This window comes from Cygnus olor, chromosome 6, assembly GCF_009769625.2.
Source record: "Cygnus olor isolate bCygOlo1 chromosome 6, bCygOlo1.pri.v2, whole genome shotgun sequence".
Lineage (NCBI taxonomy): Eukaryota > Metazoa > Chordata > Aves > Anseriformes > Anatidae > Cygnus > Cygnus olor.
In genome coordinates this window covers 23,625,557-23,643,538 of record NC_049174.1, presented here as the reverse complement: position 1 = coordinate 23,643,538, position 17,982 = coordinate 23,625,557, and the positions used below count along the sequence as shown (strand labels likewise).

The 17,982-nt window shown below is 69.1% G+C and overlaps 2 protein-coding genes across 2 annotated transcripts; one reads left to right on the top strand and one right to left on the bottom strand.

Moving 5' to 3' along the window:
* Nucleotides 1-15,200, bottom strand: OBSL1 (obscurin like cytoskeletal adaptor 1). Its single transcript, XM_040561577.1, has 26 exons — nucleotides 14,961-15,200; nucleotides 12,975-14,042; nucleotides 12,100-12,369; nucleotides 11,738-11,998; nucleotides 11,156-11,461; nucleotides 10,760-11,032; nucleotides 10,392-10,667; nucleotides 9,939-10,267; nucleotides 7,484-7,754; nucleotides 6,976-7,251; nucleotides 6,623-6,895; nucleotides 6,132-6,407; nucleotides 5,778-6,053; nucleotides 5,284-5,559; nucleotides 4,806-5,087; nucleotides 3,764-4,039; nucleotides 3,403-3,678; nucleotides 3,058-3,324; nucleotides 2,698-2,967; nucleotides 2,343-2,609; nucleotides 1,838-2,104; nucleotides 1,494-1,606; nucleotides 1,214-1,367; nucleotides 729-1,136; nucleotides 366-632; nucleotides 1-156 (listed from the first exon to the last, which is right to left on the bottom strand). The coding sequence occupies exons 2-26, from the start codon at nucleotides 14,002-14,004 to the stop codon at nucleotides 149-151; spliced, it is 7,248 nt and encodes a 2,415-aa protein (XP_040417511.1). The 5' UTR covers nucleotides 14,005-14,042; nucleotides 14,961-15,200; the 3' UTR covers nucleotides 1-148.
* A 747-nt stretch (nucleotides 15,201-15,947) lies between these two features.
* On the top strand, nucleotides 15,948-17,928 carry INHA (inhibin subunit alpha). The gene is made up of 2 exons (XM_040561504.1): nucleotides 15,948-16,206; nucleotides 16,844-17,928. Exons 1-2 carry the CDS (start codon nucleotides 15,948-15,950, stop codon nucleotides 17,575-17,577), a joined length of 993 nt encoding a protein of 330 aa, XP_040417438.1. The 3' UTR covers nucleotides 17,578-17,928.
* The last annotated feature ends 54 nt before the right edge of the window (nucleotides 17,929-17,982 follow it).

The window sequence follows — 17,982 nt, the reverse complement described above, 5'->3', positions numbered from 1 at the left end:
AAGGCTGTTTAATGCAGAGCCGTGAGGCCGGGGCAGGACGGAGACGGTCTCCCTCTGTCTGTGCGTCCCGGGGGAAATGCGACCCCGTCTCCCAGCACCGCCGTCTGTCCTTCCATCTGCACACAGCCCCCGTGCTGCATCCTGGCGCCTAGCTTCCTGCAGGGACAGAGCGTGTCAGCATCCTTGGGGGTAGTGGGCGCACTGGGGGTGTCCCAACAGGGCACCACCCCAGGCATCAGCCCCTCCAAGTGATGGCGGGTGAGGGCAGGGTGCCAGGGATGAGCGCAGGGGCGAGGGAGGCTGTGGGGTCACTGCTGGGGGCTCCCGGCGTGACCCCGTCCCCGTGGGGTCCCCTCCCCGCTCACCCTCCACGAGGAGCCGCGCGGTGGAGCGGTCATCAAAGGCGTCGCAGGTGTACGAGTCCTCATCCTCGGGGCCCACGCGGTGGATGATGAGCGTGCGGTAGCAGTCCAGGTTGCAGATCTCGTACTTGTCCCCGGCGAAGATCTCGGTGTCCCCGCGCAGCCAGCGCACGCGGCCCCGGGCGTGCGACACCGTGCACTCCAGCGTCGCCTTGTGCCGCGCCAGCACCGTCTTGTCCCGCAGCGGCTTCACGATCCTGATGGGCAGCGCTGGCGTGCGGGGCAGGGACATCAGCATCGGGACCCCACGGGCCGACCGTGTCACCGTCACGGCGCTAGAGCCCGGCCACCCCGCGCACGAGCTACCTTCCACCTGCAGGCTGGCCTCCGAGGCGGCTGTCCTGGCCGCAAAACGGATGCGTCCCGCGTCCTCGGGGCACACGGCGCAGAGCAGCAAGAAGTGCCGGGTCCCTGCGGGGGGTGGAGATGGGCACCCCAGTAAGTGGGGTGCTGGGACCCTGCCCGGCCCTACAATCCACGCCAAATGGAGCTCTCCCTTTCCCAGCCCCAAAACGGGTATGCAGGCTGCCCGGTGCGCGATGCAGGCGGCACCTTCTTGCCGTATCTTCACCGTGCTGGACACCTTGATCTTCTCCCCGTCGCGGAACCACTCGCCCGCCACGTCCCCGTGGGACACCTCGCACGTGAAGACGGCGTTGTCACCCTCTCGCACGCGGGCGTCCTGCAGCTCCTGCACCACGCGGACCTGGTGCTCTGCGGGACAGGGGCAGGGTGCTGGGACCGGGCGGGCGCCAGCACCTCCGCAGGGGGAGGGTGTCCAGGGGCCGTACCGTGGACGCGCAGCGTGGCGGAGGCCTGGCAGTCGCCTGCGTCGCAGGTGTAGACCCCGGCGTCGGGCAGCTCGCAGTGGCCAAGCTGCAGGAGGCGGCGCCGACCCACGGAGTAGATGCGGCAGTGGGGCCCTGGCCGCAGCTCCTTGCCGTCCTGTGCGGGCAGCGGGGTCAGGGGGTGCCGGGGGGGCTGCGTGTCCCCCGCCTGCCCTGCCCGCAGCCCCGGCCGGGGGATGAGGGTGCTGCTGTCAGCCTGGGTGGGGTGGCTGTGAGGCCTCACCTTGAGCCACTTCACCTCGGCGGTGGGGCGAGACAGCTCGCACTCGAAGGTGGCGACCCCCGACTCCGGGACCCCCAGATCCCGCGGGAGCTTCAGCATGGTGACGGGAGGCTCTGAGGGGAGAGGACACAGGGTGGAGGGAGGTTTCAGGGGAGAAAGGCTTCGGCTCGGGGGTGCAGGGATGGGAGCGGTGCCTGGGGGAGCTCATCGCAGGGCTTCCAGGCACCGCTATGGGCAAGCTCCGCACGTGCCAGCACGTGCCCAGAGTGGCCCTGCTCAGCCCTGCCACCTCCCCGGCTGGAGGACAAGCAGCGCTGGGTCCCCATGCGCCCCCAGTCCCGTACCCCGCACGAGCAGGCGGGCGCTGCAGCGCAGGGTGTCGGTGGTGAAGGTGACGGTGCCCGAGTCCTGCAGCGTGAGCCCTTCCAGCGTCAGGCTGTGCGTGCAGCCCGTGGCGCTGATCCGGCATGTGCCGCTGGGCTTCACCCGCACGCCGCCCCGTGCCCACACCCCGGGCACGCCGGCGTGGGACAGCTCCAGGAGGAAGGTGGCTGTCTCCTTCTCGAAGGTCTCCACGTCTGCCAGCGGCCTCCGGATCGACACCTTGCGGGCTGTGAGGGACCACGTTGATGAGCGGTGCTCACCCACGCCCCAGAGCCTCCACCTACCCAGTCCTTGCTGGAGCGAGCCCCGAATTCAGCCCTGTTTACCAGGCTCCCACTGCTGCCTTCCCACTGCCCATCCCCAGCCCCGCTGCCCACCTCCCTGTCCGAGCACAGCCCTTCCCTGCAGCAGGAGGAGCCCACACCCCCATCCCCGTCCGTCCCCGCGGGGCCAGGCGGTACTCACGCTCCACGCTGAGCTTGGCCTGCGTGCGGTCGTGCAGGCTCTCACAGCGGTAGGTGCCGCGGTCGGAGGGGCTGACGCTGCGGATGGTGAGGGTGCGCCGGCGCCCCGACTCCTGCAGCTGGTGCTTGCCGCTGGGCTGGAGGAGGACGCCCTGCTTCAGCCACTGCACCTCGGCCGCCTCGTGGCTCACCTCCACCTCCAGGCACGCATCCTGCTCCTCCTCCACCACCACGTCCCGCAGCTTCTGCACGAACAGCACCTGCGCCTCTGCAGGGCCAAGGTGTGGGCACGGGGGTCGACGTGCGGCCCCGGGGCTGCCCGTGCGGGTCCGTCCCTTCGTCCCCTTCACACTCACCTTGCACACTCAGCCGGGCCGTGCTCAGCAGCCCCTCGGCGTTGGCCGTCACGGTGGCCGCGTCGGCCGGCTGGCACCGCCGGACGGTGAGGCTGTGGCACAGCCCGCTCCTGGCCACCAGCAGCCGCTCGCTGGGGACCACGGGCTGCCCGTTCAGCTGCCACACCACGGCCACATCCTCGGGGGACACCATGCACTTGAAGGTGGCGTCGTCCCCCTCTAGCACCGTCAGGCTGTGCAGCTCCGCGATGATCTCCACCACCCTGGGCACTGCAGCGGGGGCGTCAGGGCGAGTGCCCCCCGGCACGGGGCGGGTGCTGGAGTTTTGGGGGCCCCCAGCGCAGGGGGGCTTGTGCTCACCCTGCACCGTCAGCGTGGCCAGCGTCCGGTCGTCGTTGGACTCGCAGCAGTACTCGCCGGCGTCCTCGGGCCCCACACGGCTCAGCACCAGCGAGCGCTCTCGCCCCTGCACCCGGACCTCCCGGCGGGCGCTGGGCGCCAGCGGCCGCCCGTCCTTCAGCCACACCACGTCGCCCCTGGCCTTGCACAGCTCACACCACAGCACCACCGTCTCGCCCTGCCGCGCGCGCACGTCCGAGAGGCCACGCAGGAACTTCACCTGCAGCTCTGCACAGCCGAGCCCCGTGCATCAGCAGGAGGGTCCCCCCCAGCGCGCCGCGGCGTGTCCCCCCCAGCGATGCTCACCCCGGACGCTGACGTCGAACTGCATCTGGTCGTGGGGGGACAGGCAGGTGTAGACACCGGCGTCCTCCTTGGCCACGTTGCAGAGGACCAGGCTGTGCACGCGGCCGTCCTGCCGCAGCTGGCAGCGCTCGCCGGCCACCACGTGCCGCTGGGGACCCAGCCAGGTGATGTCGGCTCGCTCCTTGGACACGACGGCGGAGAGCACGGCGCTGCCACCCTCCAGCACCAGCAGCTTCTCCCGCTCCTCCTGCTTGTTCACGAACAGCACGGGCGCCTCTGTGAAGGGGAGCGGGGGCTCAGCCCGGTGTTGGGACGAGGGACACCGGTCCTGGCCCCCCGGGGGACATCTCGGCAGGCTTACCCTTGACGTGCAGCGTGAAGTTCACCTCGTCGTCGCCGGCATCGCAGAGGAAGACGCCGGCGTCGCCCAGCTCCGCTTGCTTGATGGTGAGGCTGCGCGCGGGGCCCTCGCTGCACACCAGCAGCCGCCCGCCCGAGCGCAGCGTCTGCCCGTCCTTCTGCCACTGCGCCGCCGCCGCCTCCGGGGACAGCCGGGCCACCAGCGTGACGCTGTCCCCCTCCAGCACCTCCAGCGGGCTCTGCGCCTCCTCCTTGTTCACGATGCGCACGGGCTGCGCTGCGGTGCGCGGGGGGACATGGCACGGGTCAGGGGTGACCGCCGCAGGGACAGGGTGATGCTGCTGACGGTGGGGACTGCTGCGGTGCCACAGCACATCGCCACAGAGCAGGGGCAGTGGGGTGACAGTGCAACCAGCTGAGGGGTGCCCGAGTCACTGGGGGTTGCTGTGGGTCACAGCGGGGCTGACTGGGGGTCTCTATGAGGCAGGCTGGTCACATCTGGCAGCTAAGCTCCCCCCGAGGACAGGGCCCCAGGCAGGAATGCTGACAGAGCCCGCTCCTGCACCCCCCCCGCACAAGCAGCCCAGCAGCTGGGTTGGAGCCATTAATTTCCACCCCCTTCCCCAACCCAAGCGCCTTGCTGGGATCGGGGATACCTGCCTGCACCACCCCTCTCCCACCCCGCGCGGCCCGCTATCCCCAGCTGATAAAGTCTGGGGCTGAGCTCAGCCCTTGGCAGCCAGAGCAGGAGGAGAGGCGCCTGGGAGCCGGCCAAGGATAAATTTAACCAGCCCCTGCCTGGGGAGGCAGGAGGTATGCGTCTGACGGCCCTGACATGCCCCTTCTTGGCTGACAACTCCAGCAGGACTTGGGGACAGGACTCCCCCCCTCCCCTGGTGCTGCTACCCTGTCCCCTGCCACCAGCAGGTCACAGAGCTGTCCCCTCCCCTCGCCAGCACTGGGTTAGCCTCAGGACACGCAGGAGAGGAGGACGCCACGTGGAGCTGTGGCACCAGGGGAGCGAGGGACATCCGCCCTCTCACCTGCCACCTCCACGCTCGTCACCATGCGGTCGCTGGCAGCGTCGCAGACGTAGCACCCCGAGTCCCCGGGCTGTGCCGCCCGCACGGTGAGCTCCCGCAGCGCCCCGCGGGACACCGCCTGCACCCGCTCCCCCAGCTGCACCTCGCGGCCGTCCCGCAGCCAGCGCACGGCAGCATCGGGCCGGGACAGCTCGCAGGCCAGCACCAGGTCCTCCCCGGCCACCAGGCAGCGGTGCTCCGTGGTGCCCGTGTTCCCCACGATGGTCACCGGTGGTTCTGGAGCTGGAGAGAGACACGGTGTGACACCGGGAGCCACAGCCGGTGGCTCCGGCTGCAGGGTGACGTTGTGGGGTGGGGGGAGAGGAAGGCTCCCTGCGTCCTGTCCTGAGCATTCAGCCTCTGTCAGCACCAAGTGCACCCTTGGGAGGATCCGCTGCACCCTTGGGTGGTGCCGTCCCGCGAGGGAGCTCCCCCTTACCTTCCACGGCGACGCAGAAGATGATGCTGTCGTCATGGGTGTCGCAGAGGTACTCCCCTGCATCCCCGCCCGTGGCACCCAGGACGACGAGCGAGCGGCGCGCCCCGTCCTCCTCCAGCCGCACGTGCCCCGTGTCCTGCAGCTTCTCCCCGTCCTTGTACCACTTCACCTCCCCGTGGGCGTGCGAGAGGAGCACCTCCAGCACCAGGTCCTCCATGGCCCGGCAGCGCCGGCGGGTCAGCAGCGCGTCCCTCTCCAGAATCCTGACGGGGGGGTCTGCGGCACCGCTCAGCACCACAGCTACCATTAACCACGGCCGGGAGCCCCTCGTGCGAGGTCTGGCCCGTGGGGAGCCGTGCCAGGGGGCTGCCCACAGCACGGGTGCTGAGGGGAGGACCCCCCCCACCAGCTTTGACCACAGCCCCCCAAATCCATGGGTGCACAGTGCCCCGTGTCCACGCGCCCAGCACCCAGCGCCCCAGCCCCTCGCTCACCGGACACTTGGACGGTGAAGGTCACCATGTCATCGCCAGCATCGCAGGCATATTTTCCAGAGTGCTCGGCTCGAGCAGCAGGGATGAGCAGGCGCCGGTGGGCGCCCTCCTCCTCCAGCACCAGGCTGCCCCCAGCCTCCAGCCTGACGCCCTCCTTGGCCCAGCGCACGGGCGCGTCCGCGCGGGACAGCTCGCAGGCCAGCGTCACCGTGTCCCCCGGGGATGCCTTCACAACCGGGGGAGGTCGCCGTGGCTGCAGGATCATCACCGGGGGCTCTGCAAGGACAGCAGTACCCACAGCTCCAAGCAGGAGCCAGTCACCCTCACCCGGGCTGGGAAAGGCTCCCCACTAACCTGACACCTTGACGTCGAAGGAGACGGCCTCGTCCTTGCTCTCGCAGATGTACTCGCCCGTGTCCTCCGCGCTGCTCCTGGGGATGAGGAGGCAGCGCCGGGCGCCCTCCACCAGCAGCTGCAGGTTGTCGGACTCGTCCACCTCCAGCCCGTCCTTGAACCAGCGCACGGGGGCGTCGGGCACGGACAGCTCGCACCGCAGCTCCACGCGCCCCGGCGCCAGCACCGGCAGCTCCAGCGAGCGCTGCGCGGGGTGCAGGATCCTGACTCGCGGCTCTGGCGGGGCACAGAGGAAGGGTGAGAGCTGCTCGCCACGCCGCTCCTCCCGCTGCTTACCCTCACCTGCGTCCCCGTCCCCGGGGCTGTGCAGGTGCCGGGTCACAGCCTCTCCCCCCAGCACACGGCGGCAGAGCTGCTGCAGGGCAGGAGCAAAGGGCGCACATCGCAGCCCAGCTTCCCTTTCCCTATGGCATCCCAGTTGTACCACCAACCTGCCACCACGACGTGGTAGGACACAGAAGTGTCCCCAGCATCGCAGACGAACTCTCCCGCGTCCTGCGGCCGGGCGCAGGGCAGCACCAGCCGGCACCGCGGCCCCTCGCGCTCCAGCACCAGGCTCTCGCCCGCCTCCACCTCCTCCCCGTCCTTGTACCAGCACACCGGGGCCTCGGCGCGGGACAGCTGGCACCACAGCTCCACGCGCTGCCCGGCCGTGTAGGCGTGGGGGGCCCCCTCGTTGGAGCTGACGATCCTCACCGGCGCCTCTGCCCGGGGACAGGGGGCTCAGCGCGGTGACAAGGCGGTGCGTGAGCCCCAGGCGAGGATGTCACCCCCGGCAGCTCACCGATCACAGTCAGCCTGAAGCTGGCGGCATCGTCCCCGGCGTCGCAGGTGTACGTCCCTGAGTCCGACAGTGCGGCTGCGGGGACGTGCAGCCTCCGCAAGCATCTCTCCGACTGGATGGCCAGGGTCTCGGAGGGCACCACGGCCTCGCCGTCCTTCAGCCAGCGGACGGGGGCTCCCTCCGGGGACACCTCGCACTCCAGCAGCACCGGCAGCCCCGCCGGCACCTCCTGGAGCTGCCGGACTTTGGGCACCGGGGTGATGCGGGCCGGCGGGGCTGGGAGGACCGAGAGGACCAGGGATTGGGCTGTATCCCCCGTGCCTGGCCCACACACAGGGTGGGCTGTGGGGGCCCTGGGCTGCCCCGGCAGGAGATGGAGCAGCCGGCCCTGCCGAGGAGCTGCAGCTGCTGCATCCCGCGGTGGGACAGCAGGGAGCCAGCGCAGGCAGCAAGGGGGAGGCGAGGAAAGGAGAAGGGGCAGGGGGCTGCCGCTGTGCCACACACCCACCTGCCACGGTGATGTTGTAGAAGACGGAGTCGCCGCCCACGTCGCAGACGAACTCTCCCGCGTCCTGCGGCTGGGCGCAGGGCAGCACCAGCTGGCACCGCGGCCCCTCGCGCTCCAGCACCAGGCTCTCGCCCGCCTCCACCTCCTCCCCGTCCTTGTACCAGCACACCGGGGCCTCGGCGCGGGACAGCTGGCACCACAGCTCCACGCGCTGCCCGGCCGTGTAGGCATGGGGGGCCCCCTCGTTGGAGCCGACGATCCTCACCGGCGCCTCTGCCCGGGGACAGGGGGCTCAGCGTGGGTGGGTCGACCCGAGCTGACAGTGGGGCAATGCAAAGCCCTGCGTGGGGCAACGGCTTCGCCTGCTCACTGGTTTTAAAGCTGGAAGCCAACACCTGATCCATGGCCTGCATGGCACAAGCGGTTGGGCTGCCCTGCTCCGGGGCTCCCTCTGCTCTCACCCCTCCAGTGCCCCAACTTCCAGCCTGGCTGTAAATCCCCGCATGGTGCCAGTCCCCATCCTTCCTGCTCACCCCCCGGGACACCCTGTTGAGAAGCCCTCAAGAGGTCAGGATGTGGCCCCTGTGTGGCCGTGGGTGTTCCCACCACCACGTCCCACATTGCAGCGGGCTGTAGCTGGCCAGGTCCGTGCCGCGGGTGCTCAGCCCGGCCGCGGGTGGCACGGGGCACGGCTGGCACTAAAGCACCCTGCCGGCACCCGACGCAGTGACCTGCCCTTGTCCCGGCCCCGTGCTGGGTGTCTGCTCTGCCACCATCCGAGGGGTTTTCGGCCCCGTCAGGGCTCGGTGCCGGCACTCGGCAGCACACCGCAGGGCAGCAGTGGCAGCCGGCCAGCTCGCAGGGACTGACCCGCACCGTGCCGAGCCTGCATCCGCCCCGCGCCCTGATCAAACGCCCCGCGGCTTCCTGCCCAGAGGGGCCTGCTAAAAGCAATCACGTCGCTGGGGACACTGAACCTGAAACCCCCGACCTCCTGCTTGGGTCCGCTATTTCCCCATGCCCCCAGAGCCCCCTTCAGAGCAGCGGGCGGTGTTAATCCCTTGGGAAGCGGGCAGCGAGCTCACGGCAGGGCCAGACAGAGTGAGACGGGCCGAGAGCTCCAGCACGGAGATGCGGAGGTGGAAATGGGCCCCACAAACAAAAACCTCTGAAGCTGAGGAAGCACAGCCACGGTGCAAATCCACCCGCAGCCACCACCTGGAGGGCTCTGCATGCAGGAAGCCCTACACGGAGGAGGGGGCGATGCTCCAGCCCCACCGATGGCCCCAGGGACCCCCAGCGCCCGGCAGCCGCCAGAAAACCCGGAGGCATCTGGGGATGTCGGGGCTGTGGGCAGCTGGGCTCATGCACTGCAGCAGCCTGGGGGATAGCTGGGATGCCTGGGGGAATCCAAGCGTGCCGCAGCGGCAGCGCCGCTGCCCCCAGCCAAACCTGCCTCCTTGCCAGAGCGGGCACAGCCCCAGGCTGCGGCACCCCCTCGCGCCCCGCTGACACCGGTACCCGTTACCCAGTGACCCAGCACTGAGCTTACCGAGCCGGGCTCCCTAAGACCCTTGAGCCTGTGGTATGCCAAGCTGGCGGGCTGAAAGGCCGAGCTCCAGCAGCTGGTGCTTCCCCTCCCTGGCGTTACAGGAGCTGAACCAAACTGCCGCGGGACGGATGATGCCTCCTGCATCCAAAGCACTCCAGCCACTGCCTGTCCTTTCCGTGGGTGATTTTGACTCCATCACGCTAAAATCCCTTCTTTCTTCCCCCTCCCAGCAGCTACCATTTTGCTGTTTCTCCCAGCCTCTCTTATCACCCATCACACCGTGCACCTGCATGCCCTGCCATTAACTTCCCCCCTTGGCCACCTCCTGCTGCTGCGGAGAGCTTTTATCGCTGCACTCAAACTGCCCTGTCACCAGGCTTTCCCTCTGCCCCCGTGGCCTTCCTGTGTTTGTGGGATTGTGTGTTTTGGGGCCAGCAACAGGAAGCCTTTCACTCCTTTTCAGGTTTCATTATCTTTTGCCATCTGAGCTGCCACCCACCAGTGCCAACAACCGCCCTGCGACCGGGGGAGCCGCTGCGCGGTGCCGGCCCCGCGTGCAGGCAGCAAACCGGGCTGGATCACCAGTATCCAAGCAACCACTAATTTTCAGGTCAGCAATTAAAGCTGTCCGTCAGCTCAGCCTCCAGCTGCGAGTCACCCCACGCCAGGTGCCGGTGCTCCTACCCACTATTTTTAGACCCTTGAGGGAGGTTTTGTTTACCGAGCAGCAAACACCCCAGTGCAGGGATGCTGGGTGCCAGCCCGCAGGGCTGCAGGGTGATCGAGCAAGCTGCCCGGTCCGCCAGCCAGTCCCGGTGGTTTTACGCACCAAAACTGCCACAGAGATCCCTGCCTGACGGGTATGCTGCTGAGCAGGCACCAAGAGCATCTCTGATGTGCCACCAACACCCTTTGGTTCTGGCCATGCACCACCCTGGGACGTGTCCCCACACACCCACCTGCCACGGTGATGTTGTAGAAGACGGAGTCGCCACCCACGTCGCAGACGAACTCTCCCGCGTCCTGCGGCCGGGCGCAGGGCAGCACCAGCCGGCACCGCGGCCCCTCGCGCTCCAGCACCAGGCTCTCGCCCGCCTCCACCTCCTCCCCGTCCTTGTACCAGCACACCGGGGCCTCGGCGCGGGACAGCTGGCACCACAGCTCCACGCGCTGCCCGGCCGTGTAGGCGTGGGGGGCCCCCTCGTTGGAGCTGACGATCCTCACCGGCGCCTCTGCCCGGGGACAGGGGGCTCAGCGCGGCACCCACGTGGTGGCAGCTCCCAGCCCCGGGGATAAGGAGAGGGGCAAGGGCACATGAAGTCACATCCAAGCTCGTGCCCGCGGTGCCCAGCTCACCCGTCACGGTCACCACGAAGCTCACGGCGTCGTCCCCGGTGTCGCAGGTGTAGGTACCGGCGTCCGCGGGGGTGGCCGAGCGGATGAGCAGCCTCCGCACGCAGCCCTCCGCCTGCATGGCGATAACGCCGTCCAGGGGCACGGCCTCGCCGTCCTTCAGCCAGCAGACGGGGGCTCCCTCCGGGGACACCTCGCACTCCAGCAGCACCGGCAGCCCCGACGGCAGCTCCCGGAGCCGCTGGGCTTCGGGCACCGGGGCGATGCGGGCCGGCGGAGCTGGGAACCAGCGCAGAGGATAAAAACATTAGAGGCAGCTCCCCACCTGCTGCTCTTTCACTTGCAGGATCCCAGGGCGAGCGCCCGCTCACCTTGCACGTGCAGCGTGGCCGAGTCTCGCACACCGCCAGCCATGAAGGTGACCGTGGCACCGCTCTCGGCCAGCTGCGCTCCCCGGATCAGCAGCGAGTGCTCCGTCCTGCAGTGCTGCACGCCGTACCGGCCACCCTCCTCATCCCCCAGCCTCGCACCGTTCAGGAACCAGGTGCCCTGCACCGAGGCCGACAGCTCCAGGGAGAAGCGCGCGTCCTCGCCGTCCCGCACCCACGCGTCCTGCAAGCCCCTCTCCAGGCGAGCCGCGGGGGCTGCAGCACAGCGGGAGCTCAGCTCCGGCAGCCTGCCAGCAGCCATCACCCACACGCAGCTCCCACGCTGTGTGGGGCACCCCACATCCCCAAAGGGGTCCCCAAGGGGCTTTGCACCCTCACCGAGATGCACGGATCCGGGGAACTCCACGGGGCCGCTGCGGCCGTGCTTGTTGACGGCGCAGACGCGGAAGCAGTAGTCGGCCTCGCGGGGCACGCTGTCGCCCAGCACCTGCACCCGGCCGGCCAGGTCGGTGGTGAGGCACTGCACCCACTCGCCGCCCGCCGCCTCCCGACGCTCCAGGACGTAGGTGCTGGGCGGGCGGTGGTGCACGTCGGGCGCGGGGCACCACGTCAGCAGGGCCGCGTTGCTCTGCTCCGTGCTCATCTGGGCCGCCACCGGCGCGCTGGGGGGGTCCCGCTTCACACCTGTAACACACAGCCTGCGTTGGCTGCATCGAGGCTCCCAGCAGGGTGGCTGGGGGGGGGATAATGGGGGGCAGGCAGCCTTTTTCACTGGGATGTGCTCCGGTGCAGCGCAGTGCCTGTGACGAGGCTCTGCAGTCTGCCAGCGAGACTGGAGCCCTGCTCAAAACCTTGTCCCCAAAGTGCCATTGCAGCCAGCCCACCTCTCCCCCGTGTCAGCGCCCAGTGAATGGGGAGGATGGAGGGTGTGGGGGCAGCTCCACGCAGCCTGGCCCTTACACTTGACCCGGAGCTGGGAGGACGTCTGTGACTCCCCGATGGTGAAGGAGATGACGCCCGCGTCCTCGCGGGTGACATGCACCAGCACCAGGAGGTGCGTCCTGCCAAAGCTCTTCAAAACGATGCGGGGCGACTCGTGCAGCTGCAGCCCGTTGTGGCTCCAGCAGATCCCCTCCACGGCCTCCCGCGTCTCCACGCAGAAAGCCGCGTTCTCCCCCTCCATCACGTCCAGCTTCCGCGGCAGCCTCTTCACAATCACCCCTAGGAGAAGAGACGTGTGAGGACGCTGGGGAGTGGGCTGGGCTGGCCGGAAAGCAAGGAGCAGGGCTGGGACAGAGGAGGAGGTGGTTGAAAAAGGTCACCTCGGACGGAGACCTCTGCGATGCTGCGCCCCTTGTCCTTCATCTGGCAGAGGTAGATGCCGTCGTCGTCGGTGCGGGCGTCGCGGATGGTCAGGCGCCGCACCACGCCGTGGTCCTCCATCACGTACTTGTGGCTGGGCTGCAGCTCCCGGTCCTCCAGGAACCAGGCGGTGGGGATGGTCTCCAGCGGCACGTGGCACTCCAGCACCGCGTCCTCCCGCTCCGCCACCTCCACGTCCTCCAGCTGCACCTGGAACCTCACCCGGTGCTCTGCAGCCAGGAGAGACGGGCGCTGAGGGTGCACAGCACCCTCCTGTACAGCACCCTCCTGCCTACCTCCTCGGGCACCAGGGACCACCACCACCAGCCTGCCCACCCCCGGGAGGCTGCACCCACGTCCTGCTCACCGAGCATGAGCACCCACGTGTGCAGGGCCCCCGCATTCCTCCCATGTCAGGAGCACGGCCACGGGGGTGGCAGACAGCAGACCCCTGCTCCCGACAGCTATTTTGGGTCGCAGCAGCTGGGAAGGAGGAATTTGGTATGGGGAGCACCCAGAGCCTCAGGAAGCAATGCCTGCCTGTGCTGAAGCACAGCATGGACTGGAGAAACAAAAGGATGCCACCACCAGCACCTCAGCAGCGAGTTGTTGGGGCTGCAGGAGCGGGCACCTTGCAGCAGGGGCTGCGGGGAGCAGGGCAGCACCGGGCACAAGGGAGGTGAGGGGTGGGGATGGTCCCACAGCCTTGATCCCACAGCCCCATCTGGGAGGGACCCCAAAGTGCTGCATGCACCCCAGGTGCCCCAGCATGCACAGATGCCTGCCAGGCAAAAAAACCCTGACCCCACAACCCCATCCCCGGGCATGCACCTACCCTTCACCTGGAGCTGCACGGCGCTGAGGGTCTGCCCGGCCGTGTTGGAGGCGGTGCAGACGTACAGCCCCTGGTCCTGGGGCTTGCAGTACAGCACCTTCAGGATGAAGTAGCCCTCCCGGTCCTCGTAGATGAGGTGCCGGCGGCTCGGCGCCAGGGGCTTGCCGTCCTTCTGCCAGACGATCTCCGGCTTTGGCTTGCCGGTGACATAGCAGCGAAACTTGGCGTGCTTCCCCGCGCTCACGGCGAACGCCTTGGCCCCCGGCACCCCGTTGGGCACCGGTACCCAGGTGTCCGTCCCCACGTGCCGGTGCCGCCGCGGCTGCCGCTCGGCCAGCAGCTGGGGGCCATTGGAGGGGGAGTTGCCGGGGGTCCCATCCATCGCCCGCGGCTCCACCAGGAGCACGGCCGCGGCCAGGGCCTCCCGGGAGCCGCTGCGTGCCCGGCACACATAGACCCCCGCGTCCGGGGGCCGGGCGCCGAACAGCTTGAGGAAGTGCCAGTCCTCCGGCGCCTGCCCCACCGCGAAGTGGGTGCTCTCGAAGAGGTCGCCGAGCTTGTGCCCGTCCTTCTCCCACTCCAGCAGCGGGCAGGGCTGCCCGGATACCCGGCAGGAGAAGGTCACGTCCTCCCCCCGGCACACCCGCAGGGACGAGGGCCCGACCAGGAAGGTGGGTGCCTGGCTGCCCGGGCATCCTTCCTCCTCCTCCTCCTCCTCCTGCCATGACTCCCCAGCCTCCACTTTGAGCGTGGCCGCGGCGTAGGTCTCACCAACGCTGTTCTTGGCCTTGCAGACGTAGAGGCCGCTGTCCTGGGGGGTGACCCGGGACACCAGCAGGCTGTACACGTTCCCCTCGGCCTCCACTCGGAAGCGGCCCGAGGGCTCGATGGGGGTCTTGTCCTTCTCCCAGAGGATGCTCGGACGGGGCTCGCCCGTGATCTGGCACTTCAGGACAGCGTCGGCGCCGCTTTGCACCGTGAAGGCGCGAGGGTAGGCCAGGAACCTGGGGGCTCCCCCAAGCCCCTCCATCACTGGCTCAAGGCAGGCGGCCAGCGGGCAGCATCAGCCTGGGGGCGCAGAGAGCAGGGAGGGGGCTCAGGCTGCGGCAGAGGGACCTGTGTGGAGCATCATGCCCGGAGCAAAGCCACCGAGCCCAGGGTCAGAGAGGGGGCCCTGCCCAGATGGGCGCAGGCAGCCACTCGCTGGGCCCCAGGGTGCTGGGGATGAGGACGGCCAAGGAAGGACTGGCCCCGGCATGGGCCCGTCCCCACCCGCTGGGGCATTCCTGCAGTATCGGGTGGTGGCAGGGCTGCATTCCTGCAGCATCTGGGCTGGCTCAGCGCACAGGTGCTGATAAGGGGCTGTCATGGGGCTGGAGGCATCCGGCCGCATCCGGGCGCTTCCCACCGGGCTCAGCGGGGCAGGGGAGCTGGGGTTCCCCGGGAAGAGGTGGTCCCATGGGCAGGATCCCCACCGGGGGTGGCCAAGGCCAGGACTGGACATAGTCCGTCACTCAAGCCCCTGCGGGACAGGGGGATGGCCGGAGAGACGGGTCCTGCTTTCCGAGGCAGTGCCTCTGTCCGCAGCACTGCAGGTAACCATGTCCACCAGCACAGCGCAGCGTGCTCGGTACCCCCCGGGGCGAGCATGCACTTTGGCCTCTGTCTACACCACGGCCAAGCCGGGCAGAAGCCTTTGTGCCTCCCTCGGGGAGAGCAGGAGCAAAGAGAAACCCAAATATTCCCTGGCTGGGCCAAAGGTGAAGGTAGGGCAGAGCCCGTCCCCGAGGGCCAGCTTCTGCCCCAAACCTTACCCCAGTCGGTGCACCCACACAGATACATCCCTGCCACCTTCCCCAGACCCACGGGCCACCCCCTGGCAGCCCCGCCAGAAAGACACAGGCAGCCCCGATGGCTCGGCTGCTCCTCTCCCCCCTCGGCCACCCCCTTCCCCAGTCACCCCGCCGTCCCCTGCCCCACACACACCTCGCTCCAACGCCTCTTCCCCGCGGCTCCCGCACCGGCACCCTGCTCCTGCCGCTTCCCCAGCTCCGCTCCCCAGCGTCAACACGCAGGGACCGAGCGTTACAAACGCCTGCAGCTGCTGTCCCCAAAAATACCCTCTGATGACACGCTGGGTTGATAAGGCCGAGCCTGCTCCATTCAGCGCCTCGGCGGGGCAGGGCTGGCCTATGTATAGCACCCGGCGGCAGGGCGCCGCAGCCCGGAGGCTCTGGGGTGCAGCAGCCCCGGTCTGGGTGCGGGCTCAGCCAGGGGCAGCAGGCAGCATGTTGGATGGGGTGCACGCCGTGGGGGCGGGATGTGCCACACAGGGTGTGGGACGCACGGCTGGCGGGCTGCAGCCGGGGTGGGTGCAGGCCCGGGGCTCTCCCTGCTGTCCCCGTGCCCTGGCGACGGGCAGCCCCCAACCCTGCGACCTCGGGGTGTCTCAGCCATCCGCAGCACCGGGGTGCTCAGCCTGCCTCCCCCATGTGCTTCCCCACGCTGGGACTTCACAGGGCTCTGCACACCATCACCCTGCCCAAACCGCACTCTCAGCCTCCTGCTGTCCCCCCCCCCAAAAAAAAAAATAATAATCTGCATTTCCACCAGCCCTGGGACACCCAGCACCAGGAGCTGCAGAGCTGTCCCAGAGCACCCCATCCATCCCAGCGGTGCCTTCCCACCCGCAGCCTGCTCCCCCAGCCCCACGCACCCACCGCAGCATCCCCCCTGCGCCCCCCTGCCCGGGCACCGTGACCCCCCCCCCCCCAGACCACACTGTCCTTGCAGTCCTCACATTCCAGACGTCTCAGCGCTCTCGCTGCCCAGAGATAATATTCAGGGCGAGCAGACGTTTGCGTCAGTGTCAGATACGTCTCAATGCCACCCTGCCCCGGGCGGAGCGCCGCGGGCAGACGGGCTGGGCTGGCAGGCAGCGCCCCACGGCAGAGCCCCCCGAGCCCCCCGGCCATGCTGCTCCTCCTGCACCTGCTGCCCGCCGTGCTGCCCCCCGCCGCCCTGGCCAGCTGCAGCGGGGCTGGTGCCGAGCGGCAGCTCGTCCTGGCCAAGGTGCGGGCACGGGTGCTGGAGCACCTGAGCCCCCCAGTCCTGCAGGAGGAGCCCCAGAAGGAGGCGAGGAGGGTGCACCGCAGAGACGTCCTGGAAAGCGCCGACGTGCAGCCCGAGGAGCCGGAGGACACGTCGCAGGTGATCCTCTTCCCTTCCACAGGTGAGAGAGCCCTGCTGGGATGGAGAGGGTGGAGGCGTGCTGGGCTGGGGCACGGGGTGCTTGGGAATGGGGCAGGATGTAGGGGGATAGGATGCTAAGGGATGGGGCATGATGCTGAAGGATGGAGCAAGATGCTGAAGGATGGAGCGAGGTGCCCAGGGATGGGGCAGGACACTGGCAGAGGGGGCAGGATGCTCGGGGTTGGGGCAGGGTGCTGGGGTGTAGGACAGGATGCTATGGGGAGGGGACACATTAACAGCATCCGATGGCACAGGGGGGCTCGGTGACCTCCCTCTGCAGCACAGCCAACCCCAGCCCCGTGGAGCACTGCCTGGTGCACAGCCCCAGCTGCTCCGGGGGACTGAATCCCCCGCCCCTAGGCCATGGGGAGCTCGGTGCGAGGTGCCACAGCCGTGCCAGGCTGGCAACAGGCAGGGCTGAGCAGAGCCAGGCAGAGCCATGCCACAGAGCTGGAGCTGCAGCGGGGCTCGGGCGCAGCGCAGGGGCTGCCGGGTGGCGCCAGGTGTCAGCTGCACAGTGCCAGCCGCAGGGCACCCCCCCGCAACACCCACAGGTCCCTCCATGCCCCGTCCCCTGCTTCAGGCACGGCACCCTGAGCTGTTTTCTCTCCCCGCAGACGTGCCGTGCGAGCCCACGCAGCCGGACAAGCTGCTGGAAGAAGAAGGGATCTTCACCTACCTTTTCCAGCCCTCGGCACACGCCCTGAGCCGCACGGTGACGTCCGCCCAGCTCTGGTTTTACACCGGCCCCTCGGCCGCCCCCAACCACTCTGCCCCCGACGTGCTGACCCTCTCCCCGCGGGGCCGGGTGCCGGTGGCGGCCACGGTGTCCCGGACACCCGAGCACTGGACCGTGTTTGACTTCGCCCCCGCCGCGCTGCCCCACCTGGTGCAGCCGCTCTTCGTGCTCCTGGTGCGCTGCCCCGGCTGCCCCTGCCTGGCCGACGGGGACAAGATGCCCTTCCTGGTGGCCACCACGCGTGCCAAGGGCGGCGAGAGGGCTCGCCGCTCCGCCGTGCCCTGGTCCCCGGCCGCCCTCAGCCTGCTGCAGCGCCCGTCCGAGGACGTGGCCGCCCACACCAACTGCCGCCGGGCGTCCCTCAACATCTCCTTCGAGGAGCTGGGCTGGGACAAGTGGATCGTGCACCCCAGCAGCTTCGTTTTCCACTACTGCCACGGGAGCTGCGCCGAGGGCCACGGGCTGAGCCACCGGCTGGGCGTGCAGCTCTGCTGCGCCGCACTGCCCGGCACCATGCGCTCGCTGCGCGTCCGCACCACCTCCGACGGCGGCTACTCCTTCAAGTACGAGACGGTGCCCAACATCCTGGCCCAGGACTGCACCTGCGTCTAGCGCCTGGCACGGCACGGCCGGACCTACGCGGGGCTCCCCCCTGACCCCCAGGGCCCCCGCAGCCCTGCCCCAGCCCCAGATGATGATCCCATCCCAGGGGATGGAGGAGTCGCTTGCTTGGGAGCTGCATGGCCCGGGGCAGGGATGAGAAGGACCCGGAGGGGAGGTTTCGGTGGTGCCACCCTCCTCTGTGCCAGCCAGGTTTCGTGGCCCCAGGCTGTCCTGGGTGTGTTGGTGCTGCCAGCCCTGCCCCCGGGCTGTGCCCAGCCCACAGCAAGCCAGGGCACGGGGCTCAGGACCGGCAGTGCCTTCCGCAGAGCTGCCGGCACGATGCGTGCCCCACAGAGGCAGCCTAGTTTCTCCCCCCACCCCAAAATAAAAGACTGGGGCTGCAGAAGCAGGTCC